The sequence below is a fragment of the Pteropus vampyrus genome, unplaced genomic scaffold, assembly GCF_000151845.1.
Source record: "Pteropus vampyrus isolate Shadow unplaced genomic scaffold, Pvam_2.0 Scaffold15, whole genome shotgun sequence".
NCBI lineage: Eukaryota > Metazoa > Chordata > Mammalia > Chiroptera > Pteropodidae > Pteropus > Pteropus vampyrus.
Genome location: NW_011888796.1, coordinates 12,670,232 through 12,683,607, shown reverse-complemented (window position 1 = coordinate 12,683,607; position 13,376 = coordinate 12,670,232). Strand labels below are relative to the sequence as shown.

Below are 13,376 nucleotides of genomic sequence, written 5' to 3'. Positions count from 1 at the left end.
ACTGAGCTCCTTAAGAGCCAAAACAGTTACTGTATTTATGAATCCATAGCACCTTTTATAGTGTGTGCTCAGTAAATGTTTGAATGAAATCAGTAACGTATCAAGTACTTACACTGTTTTTCTTTATAATGTTTTGCACTCGCCTCTTTCCAAGCCCTCAAAGTTCATACCCTATTTCATTAGTCTTATGAAATAGGTAGGGTCTTTCTAGTCTTTAGTATTGATACCAGGCTAATGAAATTCCATAGTTTAGAGTGCCTACATAAAAACCTTTAATATCTTTCCATTATCTAAATAATGAAGTCCCAATTCACCAGTAAGGAATTGAGACCTTCCATGCTATGCTCTCAAAATTTACCATGTTTATTTCAAATTCTATTTACCTACCTACATAACTTTGTTCCACGAATATATAAGGACCTGCCTTTTGCATATGATATATGCTCATAAAGATATATCTTTGTGATCATTTTTTGGTCTCTTGTTTCCTTTCACTACTTCATTTCATCATAGAGGAAAATAATCTTTGGAGAACACTCAGCCATATTCATATAGTAAGTAGTTCCATTTTAGGACAAAACATGAGTGACATAATGAAGTTTAGAACAGGTGGGAAGCCATTCAGCACAATGTCTGGCTGATAATAAAAGTTCAATAAATGTTTAAATTAAATTCTGTTCAAATTTTTAAAGATAAAAAGTTAAATTTGACTATAAAAAATTATTAATTTATTGTTTTATGCCATTGGAAACCTGCCTATTTTTGCTTCAAGGCTGTTCAACTGTTAACATTTGAATTTTACTTGTTATCATTATTGACTTTTACTTGTTATCGTTATTGAATTTTACTTGTTATCTATAGTTTATCACTTTGAAACATAAAGTCGAAACACATTTAAGAATATTACATGCTTTCAAAACTTTCTTTCTATACTCTCTTTATAGGTTATATGTAAAGTGAGATGTGCCACTGAACTTGACAAACACAAGTAAGTTTCACGAGTAGCAGGATCTTTTTTCCACAGTAGAGTTCGCAAGGTCGAAGGGCATGGTGATTGAGGGTGCCATTGCAGTTTTATAAAAAAGCAAATAGAAAGATTAATTCATAGGAAGTGAATTGAGTAACCCACAGTACTCTCCCTTCAGCCATATTAACCTTGTTTTGCCACTGTCCCGCTTCAGATGTCAGATATAATTTTGTAGTATCCACAATAAAGTTAGATTATGTTGTTTGGGGCAAGAATGTATTGTATAGTTCCATAAAATAAATAATGTTTCAGTACTGATTAAACTTAAAAAATAGGAGTGCTAAACTGGGAAGCCAAAAGACTGGGGTTTCAGGCCAATTCTCCCACTAATTTGTCAACTCTGCAACTCATTTAACCTCCCTATGCTTTGGTTTTCTAGACTATTATAATCACCTGGATATATGGATTATTCTAAGATCTGTTTTTGCATTTCAAACTGTATAATTGTTGTTTTTATTATTTAATCTGAGAGAATATTAAGGTCTAAACTTTTTTCTATTTATTTATTTATTTTTATTAAATTTAGTCGGGTGACATTGGCTTCTCAAACTAAAATCTTTGTACTTTGCATGTACACTTAACAAAGATTGTTTGTTACAAATTACACATTACTTTTGATTTACCTTGCGTAAACTATTTCCAAATTCAGACAGTATTTTATGATTCCCACTATTGAAAATGACCCAAGATAGAAGATATTAGGATGCCAAATAAATTTCTGTATCATATTTAATTTGGGGTATAAATGTAGCTGTACTGGGATGAAGATAGGTAGCTGTTGCAGCTACATGATACAGATAGTCACACCTTCTCTGAAGGGTTTTTATGAGGTGGTCTAATTTTTCTTAGGGGGAAGTAGTAAAGCATTTCATTCTTAGAGTTGCTCTGTATGCATAGTAAATATGCAACTTTATAGAAAGATGAGGTATTGATAAGTGCTTAGAAGTCTGCTGTTTCTAATATTCTAATTTAGTCATGTTTGAAAGTAACATTTACTATGAATAATCAGAAGTTCATAAAATTGAACATTGTTTAAAACATATTTCCCTTACCTCTCAAAATTAATATTAGTGATCAATTTAAATTTAGAAACAGTTTATTAATTTTCCAGGCAAATTATAAAAACGTGGTAATTCTTGGAATGAAAAGATCAATGAAAATATACTTAGTAGTTATAAAAATGAAAAATTCAGGATTACTTGAATTAGCATTAAAATAGTCTTTTATTATTCTTCCTGGTAGAGACAACTGAATTCAAGTCCATATGAGATAATTTTAAATTAATGCTTTAAAGTCTAATGCCATTTTAAGATGCTTTAGATACTAATTTCATAACAGCAAAGATAGCCTAACTCTGAGTGATTATTAAATTTATATTTAATGAAATTATAAACATTTTAAATTGAAGGAATTATTGTACCTAAAGTAACACACTAATAAATTTAATTTCTCATTAGTTTTAAAAACATCTAATAAGCTCATTCTTTTTCTTTCAGGATTCTATTGCATTTGGGCTTTATGTTGGCAAGCCTTCTCTTTTTAGTGGTGAACTTGACTTGTGCAATGCTAGTCTATGGAGATGTCCCAGAAAATCAGTTGAAATGGACTGTGTTTGTTCGAGCATTAATTAATGATAGCCTGTTTATTCTTTGTGCCATCTCTTTAGTTAGTTACATATGCAAAATTACAAAAATGTCATCAGCAAATGTCTACCTCGAATCAAAGGTAAGTATCTCTCTTAAATTTTCACTTGAAAAAAAAGCTTCAAATCTTCATCATATGAAGCATATTTTAATGGAAAACTTATATTTTTAAAAAGTATTCCCAATGTTGGTACATTTTTGAGCATGAAGGAATGGTCACAAGAAATTAAAAAGTATTCAAAACTTGGCCCTTACTAAACAATGGTTTAAAAAAAAGAAACTTATACTGAACATATGGTATTTTCTGTGACTTACATCCTCTGCATTGGAGGCTAATTAAATGAAATAAACCAGAATTTATTCAATGTATCACAAGTAGTTTAATATATAAAGCCACAGTAATAACTTCATATTTCCTCAGTAAGGGTGGCAGTATTGCCATTAAACAAATTTACCAGATTATGTCTATATACATTTGGGTTAACAATGTTAAGACGTCATACCAGTAAAATGATGTTTATTTGTATAAAGGTTTAGAAAATGTTACTTCACCCTATAATATGAAGTCCCTGTGAAATTTGAAATAGCTAGTTATGTAACTAAATTTATAAAAGGCTTGATTCTCCCTTTCCTTTTACTTTGGATAAGCAAACAGAAGCCAAACAGAACCATGGAAGTTTCTACTGTTGTTGATTGACAGTGTGGTTGAGCCACAAATCACTCATCACAGTGTATGTGTGGCACTGAGTGTGAGGGTATAGATCTGTGGATATTGGGGTGTGGATTTATACATTAAATTTATAAATTAAACACAACAGTTCTCTGAAATATTTTTAGACTTCTATATTGTTGTTATCTTTACAATAGTCCTAGTAAGGAAAGGTATTATAATTAAGTGTATGGAAATCAACTTGTCTTTAAATTTAGGTGGAGACTTTAATTTTACTATTTAAACATATCAGTAGAATGTAGAATAAATATAGAAATATATTTAAAATACATAATATATAAATAGGGGAGAAGAAAGGGTGAGAAAGAGAAATGGAAACGTTGGGGGAGGGAGAGAGACAGACTTTCAAACCTATTAATCTTACATGGAAAATTATTTTATTCAATTTCTAAAAAGTTAATTCCTAAAATTTAAATATTTTGGTTAATTCTAGCTTCAGTTTAAGTGTGAAGAATAATACTGTCACTATTATGGTACATAATCTTTTAGTATAGCAAGAACATCTTCACTTAGTGTGATAACATCACCATAGAATTTATACCTCTTGCTTGTCTAGCGATAAAGCATAAATAGATGTGGTAGAATTTAAAGGGCTTCTTTTCTGGATACCTAGCAACTTTCTAAGTTTGGTTTTACTTGCTTTGAAATAGATAATTCTCTGAATATTGAAAAGTTGCCAATCTGAGAAGAAAAGTTCATCTGGAACTCCTCCAGAATTATTTCAAACATCTCCCCCTAACTATCATATGAAAGGTATTCACTTTTTAATGTTTTTTAAGTCTTAAATTTAAAAAGTGCCTAGATTCAGACTCTAGGAACACTACAGAGAGACATGTTCAAATACATACCTATAAAGGTAAATATAACATGAGATACTAGATTATTTAATTATTTTTTACTCTTATGTAGTTCTTGATCTTTCCTAACTTGGTTATAAGCTTCTTTATTCAAAGAATACATCATGCTTTCATATTCTTCTTGTAAAATCACTAGGCTCATTTTTGTTTTTTGACTTCTATACATATATACTGTAATAGCCATTTATTTTATTCTGTCAACAAATGTCTGTTAAGCCATCTACCTGCTTTACTTTCACACTGACACTGTTTCTTGCTATTCCTAAGAGCATTTCCTTAAGACCCAGACTCTGGTCTTCTCTTTTTCTCTTTTCATTCTTCCTTCCTTCTATATATACATAATAATGAGGTCCTCCATAATTTATCTTAAGCAAATCTGACCTACTTTATTTTTAAGTCACACATAGTATGCTTTACTGGCTCTATATCCTTAGGCTGTTTCATCTTCTAGGAATGCCTTTCCCCCTCCCAATGCTCTTTACATGTTTGTCCTTATCTTACCCAACTTCAAAGGCATAGCTCTAATGTTTCCCCTTTTTAGGAATTTAATTTGGTCCCTTCTCCATCTCCAAAATAAAATTTAGAAATAACTCTTAACTGAATTCTCTTAACATTTTATTTTATTCTCTTAGCACCTAGAACAGTGCTGTGATTTGGTTCTCTTTTTCAAAGTAGCAACTCTAACTTGCTTTTTAAATATGTTACTGTCAATTTGAATAGTTTATTTCTGCTCTTTCATCTTTTGATTTTCTTACATATTTAAAGTTTCTTTGTTCCATGTCTATATTCTATACAGATACTTAATTTATTGTTTTGTAAACTAATAAAGTTATTTAGAGCAATATGTTTTCTCAAGTGCCGCTTTGGCAGCTTTCCATAATCTTGTAATGTAGCAGCATTCTTATTTAACAAAAACAAAGAGCATTTGCTGTTTGGATTTCAAACATGTCTCAAACATTACATATTTACACATCAGTGTGAATTAGATATTATCTCTCTGTATAGGTCTTCCTTCAACTCTCTTTAGCAGAAAGTCTAAAATTCAAGTATCTTGTTCTATTCAGGCCCTGTAACTTCCATAAGGAATTACCAGTTTTACTCTCTGTTTGATTGTCCATGCATATGAATCTGGCCTACTAAACAATGTAGAATTTCTACACTTTAGATTCTTGTTAGAGAACATAAACTCTCAACTGTTAAATTCAAAAGCTTAAGTGCCAGAAAGATTACCTGAAGACGTACAGTCTGTCCATTTCTCTATCCTACATTTTATCCTCAGCCCAATCCAGATCATTGCAGTTTTGTACTAAGACTATATTGTACCCTGTATAGAATTGTCTTTCCTGATGTACACTTTGACATCATGCTTTGGCCTACATCAAGAAATATGTAAGAAGTATCTTGTAAGAAACATTTATCTTAAAGTCATTATTGTATAATAGTGTTTAGTATATTGTCTACACAATGTTCCCTAGAAAAGATCTTTTTTCTGTGATTCAGTATCAGGTAAAACAGTATTGATTAAATCCTTCTTTCCCCTGGATACTATGTTGTTCAGAGACATTTATGTGGCTCATCTATCATAAGTGACATGATATCCACTTTTGGTTCTGGCTCCACCTCTAGTTTCTTCTCACTTTCTTACCACTAGCACCCCCTCACCACCCTCCACTGTGCACACACACACGCTTATGTTTATTTATTTATTTATTTTTTGTATCTCTGTAACTTCTTCAAATTCTCTTTTGCAGTGAGGGTGGTATAATAAAAAAATGGGATTGGATATACTTTGGGATATGTTTGTATCTCTTTTTTCAGGTCTATCGATTTTTAAAATTAGTTTTGGAAGACCTTAGTGAGAGACAGTGTATCATAGTGATTAAGATCTGGAAACCTGGGATCAGAGAGAAAAGGATGTAAATCCCATCTCTTATTCTTACTGGCTGTGTGACATTGTACAAGTAACAGCATCTCTAAACTCCACTCTCCTGATCTATAAAGTGGAAATAATAGTGTTGATCTCATAGATTGTTATGAGGATAAGAGGTAGTACCTGCCTTACAAGGCTGTTATAAGGAGTAAATGCAAATGCACATAAAGTGCTTAGTATAGTACCTAGCACTTGAGAAGTTCTTATAAATGTTAGCTATTATGATCCTAATGTGTACTAGGGGATGGTAATGTAGCTTGAGAAAGTTCTTGAATACCTGAAATTCTTGGCAAAATTTATCTGGGGAGAGGTCCTATATATGTGATCACCTTCTCAAAAGGAGCAGTGATCCAAAAAAAAAAAGAAGAAGAAGAAGAATCACTGAAGAACAGGATTTCTCTTTTAAATATTTTATTTTAATCTTACTTGATTCTATCTTAATTATGTACTATTCCACCCAGATTTTAATAAGGGTTGACGTCTCTGACAGATTACATTTCTAGTAATGATAATTAGTTTTTCTTACAAATTTTGAAACAAATATTGTTGAAATTATGTAATAGCCTTTTATTTATTTATTTATTTATTTATTTTTATGTAATAGCTTTTTAAATTATATTTTTATTCCTAAATCTACTGTATCATTTATTACAGTCTCAGTTTTATTTGCATGGTCATATCAGACTTAATGCTGTATTTTAACTTTTTGTCTATTGCTAACATTTTAAGTGTCTCATTAACTTTGACAAAATGTTAGTTTGTTTTTTATAAACTTTATAGGGTAAACAAATAGTTTATATTTATTGACATGGTTATTAGTATTGGTCTTTTTCTCCCATTAAGTTTTTTTCATTGCTGTTTGCTTTGCCTTCATCTGTATGATATCTGTGGTATATTTTATGTTATTTACTTTTTATCAATTATGATATAGCTATTAACAGTAAGATGCATATTGATAAAATTATTTGTATTATAATATTCATTTCAGAAAAAATAAAAAAACTTATAAGAATATAGAAGAAGACATATAATTTTTAATAGAGAAAATAATTTAGCACAAAACTATTTAAACCGATGACAGAGATTTAGTCCCTATAACAGCGAATTGGGATTATCTGTATGAAAGTTCACACAAAGGCAGGGTGAAAATTAAGCTTTTAGGTTTATATTTATTATCAGGAAAATGCATGGAATCATTGTCTGATACTCAAGATCAGCTGTGTCCCAGCCTCATCAGCCATTTGCAATTTCTCTCCTGACTTCCTAAGAGTTTTAATTACTATGTAAAACTTTCTGATCCATGTTCACTCAACCCTTGATCTATATTAATTAATCTGTTGGGATGGCAGGCAGCATCAGCATCTTGTGGAGACAGTTATATTCAGCTAAACTATATTTCTCATCTTTCATTCAGACGAGCTGATCCTATAAGACTAAAGCAGTGGTTTATTATAACTTAGGCCATAATTAAAGAAACAGACTAAAACACTATTAGTATTTCTCTTTCACCACCTTGAAATATGACTTAACCAGAATTTGGGGAGGATGATGATTGAGAAATAGAGGCTACATCATCCTCTATAATAGGTATGATGGCCACTTTTCCAATATTCAGTTATCATTTCTTTCTTGGATTACTGGGATTTACTTTATCCACTTTAAACTGGTACTTTAGTTTATTCCTTCGTTACTCCAGTTCTTATACCCCAAATCTTATTCCTTGTTATATGCTGACCAACCACATGTTGGCCCCATTGAAAAATTCCTTACAACCTTGCATTTATACCTTTTATCTATTCCTAAACTCAAGTAGCCTTCTCCTTATACTCTAAATTCTTTTACTAGACCAACTAGCATTTTCAGATTTTTTTTTTTCATTTTCCATGTCCAGAAGGTCAACCTAGTAAAAGTCATATACTCCATAGTGGTGGTGCCATAGGAGCCAGAGATCTAATTTCATTGTGTCTTAGCAGCATGAAATTATTTTTGAAAATGTTTAAGTCTTATAATTATCAAAATATATATTTAAACTCACTAATTGAGACTCATACTTTGTTTTCTTATTTTTGATGCTTGCTTTGGCATTTTATTTTCGAAACGGAAATAGCATTTGTGACATGGTTTCAAAAATATTTGCAAAGTTCTGCTTCTGATAATGGCTGGGTAATTTCTATTGGACAAAACTTCCACAAAGCAATGATAAATTCTGGACAAAATATAAAAAGCACTGAAGGCACTGGAAAGCAACCACTTAGAAGGAGGAGATGACACTGAGTGAGTTTCCTGTTTTTTACAGCTTCTAGCCTGAGGGAAGGTCACATTAATGGGGCAGTCAAAACCTGAAGAGAAACCTGCTGTTTTTTTTTGCTTGAAGAATTCAGAAGACAAAATTCAAGTAACTACCACAGGTGGAAAATGAGTGGGAAATTTCAGGAAGAAGACAGCCAAATAGAGGAAACCCCAAATTCTGATTATAAAACTGCCAAAATTTTATCTGATACTTAAACTACACATGTGCAGGACAGATTCCAAGTAGCACAATTAAGGAAAAAGGAATTGAACTGAGGTTTAACCTGCTATCCATCCATGAGAGACAGTTTGAGATTTGAGTCTAACCAAGTTAATTTTTTGCTTAAAAAAAAAAAGAAAGAAAAAGAAAAATCAATACTTTTCAAGGAATATAACTGAAACCAGATTTTCTAAAACGTGTCACTAACATTGTCCATAACACAATCCAAGGTTAGTAGATATATGAAGAAACAGGAAAACTATAACTCATATTAAGGAACAAAAAGCAAAACTCAAAAGCAATCATTGGAGGCAATCCTCCACAAATGACCTAAATATTAAATTTATCAAAGATTTTATGGTATGGTCAAGGGTGTAAAGGAAAGTATACGTGGATGAATAACTAAATGGGAAACCTCAAGAGAAATAGACACTATAAAAAAAAGAAATTTTAGAATTAAAAGATACAGTATTTAAAATTTAAAAGCCACTAATTGGACTTAACTGCAGATTGGAGATGAAAGAAGAGTCAATGAACTTAAATCAATAGAAATCATCCAATCTGAAGAACAGAGAAGGGTAGGGGGAAAAGATCATCATATAATGAACAGAGTTTCAGGATCTAATTATGGGTCATTGTAATACCCAAAGAAAAGGAGGGAGAAAATGAGGTGGGAAAATGAAGAAATTATCTAAATTTTCCAATTTTGATGAAAGACAGAAATTTACAGTTTGATGAAGCTCAGCAACCCCAATAAGATAAATATAAAGAAAATCTCACCCAGGTTCATTATAGTCCAAGTGCTTAAATACAAAAATAAAAGAAAATCTTGAGATCAGAGAAAAATGATCCATACATAAAGGAACATTGATTCAAATGATTGATTGCTCACTTCTCATCAAAAATAATGGAAGCCAGAAGACATGGAAACAGTATCTTTAAAATGCTGAAAGACAAATCTTGTCAACTCTGAAAGCTATATCCAGTGAAAACATTCTAAAAGAATGATGAAGAAATAAAAATATCGTTTGATAAAAGGAAACTAAGAGGGTTAGTTGCCAGCAGATCTGCCCTACAAGAAATGCTAAGAAAATTCTACATCTGAAGGAAAATAAAATCAGCTTGAATTTCAGCTCTTCAGAAAGGAATGAAGAACAAGAAATAGTAACTATGTGGGTAAATATAATTTCTTAATTTTTAAAAAATAAATATAATCGTGCAAAACAAAAATTATAATGTGAGGAATACATATGTAGATATAATATAATATATAATTCTCTATATAATGTATATAACAACTATAGCAGCTATAGCATAAAAGATGGGGATAAATGGACCTATATGGCTATAAAGTTCTTATATTTTATGTCTCATATTTTATGACTACGAAAAGTTAAGGGTAGTTTCTAGAGCAGTGGTTCTCAAACTTTTTGGTCTCAAGACCCCATTTTATGCCTAAGAATTACCCTAAAGATCTTTTGTTTATGTAGATTAAATCTACCTCTCTCTATATATACATTAGAAATAAAAATTGAGAAATTCTAGTCATTTATTAATTTAAAATAATAAGAAATCCATTATATGCTAACATGAAAAACATGTTTTTATGAAAAATAATTATATTTTCTAAAGCAAAAATAGTGAGAAGATGGACAGTGTTTTATATTTTGCAAATATCTTTAATGTCTGACATTAGAAGACGGCTGGATTTTCATGTCTGCTTCTGCGTTCAATCTGCTGTGTGATATGTTGTTTAGGTTGAAGTATATGAAGAAAATATATCCTTACACATACATGTAGTTGGAAAATGGAGGAGAATTTTAATAGCCTTTTCAGATAATTGTGGATATTCTTCTTTAATACTACACCAAAACTCCGAATGGAGGTTTCTTAAAGGTTAGTTGCCATGTAGAATCTGAAAACAATGTTAGTGAAAGTTTTGTACTCTTCATTGGTCTATCTTGCACTTTAAATGATTCTGTAACATCATGCATTGATCATTGGAAAAGAGTGGTCACAGATCTTCAAAATGTTGATACATTTCATTGACAATATCCAAAATTACGTTTGTTAATATCACCACCAATCTCATTAGAAAAGTGTTTAAGTTTTGGGAAGCTGTCAGTCTTACAGTCGATACACATGCTTACAAGTTTTCAAAAATTCTAATTTTCACTTGAAAGTTCATATTTCATCTTTGGCAATAAATATTGTCAGATGTTTTCTTTGAAGTGATAGGTTCATTTCATTTATTTTTGAAAAAATATATGCCAAATATGTAACCAAGTCTGAATAACCATTCTCTGCCATAGTTATCTATTAAGTGTAAAAAATGGCATTCCATGAAAAAAGTGGCTAGTTCAGCTTGCAAGTCAATCACATAAATGCTTTTCTTCAAGAAAACCACTGTACTTCAGTATGCAGCAGAATTGCTTTAAGTGCATGCCTCATCTCATCACACAGAGTATTAAATAAACATCTACTCCAGGGTCGATATTTAATGTTTTCATTGCTTCATCAAGGATATTCTTAAGTGAAACTGACTTTCTTTTTTTAACTGGGAGTGCATAGTAGTAAAGAATATAATACAGTTTGGTGACACTGCCTTGATTTGTGCTAAGGCCCAGAAGTTTTACCCACTATTGTTTTTGTACCATTAATGAAAAATATCAACACAGTTGGCCCAGGATAAGTGATCAGAAGAGTTTTTAATATTTTGAATATTTTAGTACCACTTGTATTTCTACTCAGGCATTGACATAAAAGAATATCTTCTTGAATGATTAATTGGTACTGACACGATATGAATACAAACAAAATTAGTTCCACAATATCAGTTTCTTTTATTTATAAGGCAAGTATATAATTTTGTAGACAAGATATAAAATCACTATGTTTTCAGTTAATTTTTAAATCAGTAAATTTCTGTATTATTGGAAATTAGCATTGCCATAATTTTTTTTTATGGACTTTCCACTCAGTAGGCATTTAGCAATGTCAAGTATATAAGTCTTTACTGGTCTCTCAGCTATTATGTGTACATTTTCTAGGATTAACCCAGCAAGTTTTCTGCTTTACCAACCAATGCAGTATAATACTTAGTATGTGAAATGCTTAGTGGCTTTTTCATTTCCACTTTGGAAAATTATGAAAACAGTTTTTGGTATTTAAAGTTCTCACCACACCTGCATTTAAAATTTCAATTTATTTTGCTTTAAACTCTGAAAAATGATACTTGGACCATAATGCTTTTCAAAAATGTTCTCTTGCAGAACACAATAAGGTAAATTATTAACATCTATAAAGCCTATTGAAAGATAGTTTTCATTACATTTCATTTGATAAAACAAGAAATTAGTTTCATACAGTTCCATTAAGGTAGATTCTTTTCTTTGTTGAGTCAGAGAATTCTAACACTTTCATCTTTCTTAAGGTCTTAGAGGTAAACAGGGAAGCTGTGTGTTGAGAAAGATATTTTTTTATTGTAAAATATACATAAAATAAAATTTACAATTTTAATTATTTTTAAATGGACAGTTGAATATTCACACTGTTTTGCAGCCATTACAACTGTCCATCTCCTGAACATTTTAATTATCCCATACTAAAACTCTGTACCCTAAATAATAATTCCTATTTCTAAGCAATAATCCATTCTTAAATGTTAAAAAATTATATTTTTATTTCAGAATAAAATATGATTAATTTATGAGTATCGAATGAAAAATTTTTTAAGTTTTTGGAGAAAATTCTTTAATATTGTAAAACAAATCTATAAGGTGTACCTATTCTTAATGTGTCTCCATGTGGGTTCAGGGAAAATTTTAAGTTTTTAAAATAACTCCTTATTGGATGATAAAGAGATTTCAGCAAGTATAGCACATATAACCAAAGAAAAAGCAAGAATCCAGTAAAAGTACAGAAAACTTGCTGGGTTAATCCTAGAAAATGTACATATTTATACCCTAATTCTATTATATCAGGTATTTAGAAAACATAAGAATGTATATGCACACAGAATATGGATGGACATCATTGTATATCATGTAGCCTCTAGAAATCTCTGCTGTACTTTCAAAAGAGAATGAAAGTATAATAGACAAATAACACTTTAGTACTTTTTAAAATCATATTGATTTTGACCTTTAAGGTTGCCGGACCACATTTTAAGAACTACTGTCCTATAGCAACCACTTAAGGCAGAAAACAAAACAAAATTTAAAAGTATGGTTAAAAATCCAATAGATTAAAATGGAATTCTAAAAAAATAGTCAATTAACCCAAAAGAATCCAGGAAATGATGTACAGAGGAACAACAAACAAACAACAAAACATAGGAGAGTCAAACACAAAAGAAATAGTAAAATAAAAGATCAAAATTTAAAGATATCACTAATTATATTAAATGTTAATGGACTAAACACACCCATTAAAAAGTAGGGACTGTCAAAATGGATTTCTACAGAAACAAGACCAATCTATATGCTAACTTCTAGAATGCATAAATAGAAAGACAAATATAAGTTGAAGATAAATAGGTGGAAGCTAATATACTATACATTCAGTAAGAATAAGAAAGAACTTTAATGTCAGCTAAAATAGACTTCAAGACGAAAAGTATTACCAGATATGAAAAGGTATCTTTCATCAGGAAGCAAAAGATATTACCAAATATAAAGA

General features: G+C 30.6%; 1 protein-coding gene across 1 annotated transcript in view; it reads left to right on the top strand.

Moving 5' to 3' along the window:
• GPR137C (G protein-coupled receptor 137C) overlaps positions 1-13,376 on the top strand; it is a 49,531-nt gene that overhangs the window by 24,809 nt on the left and 11,346 nt on the right. The window contains exons 2-3 of the mRNA XM_011385439.2: positions 945-988; positions 2,524-2,752. Coding sequence (XP_011383741.1) covers positions 945-988; positions 2,524-2,752 — 273 coding nt within the window. The remainder of the gene's footprint in view (positions 1-944; positions 989-2,523; positions 2,753-13,376) is intronic.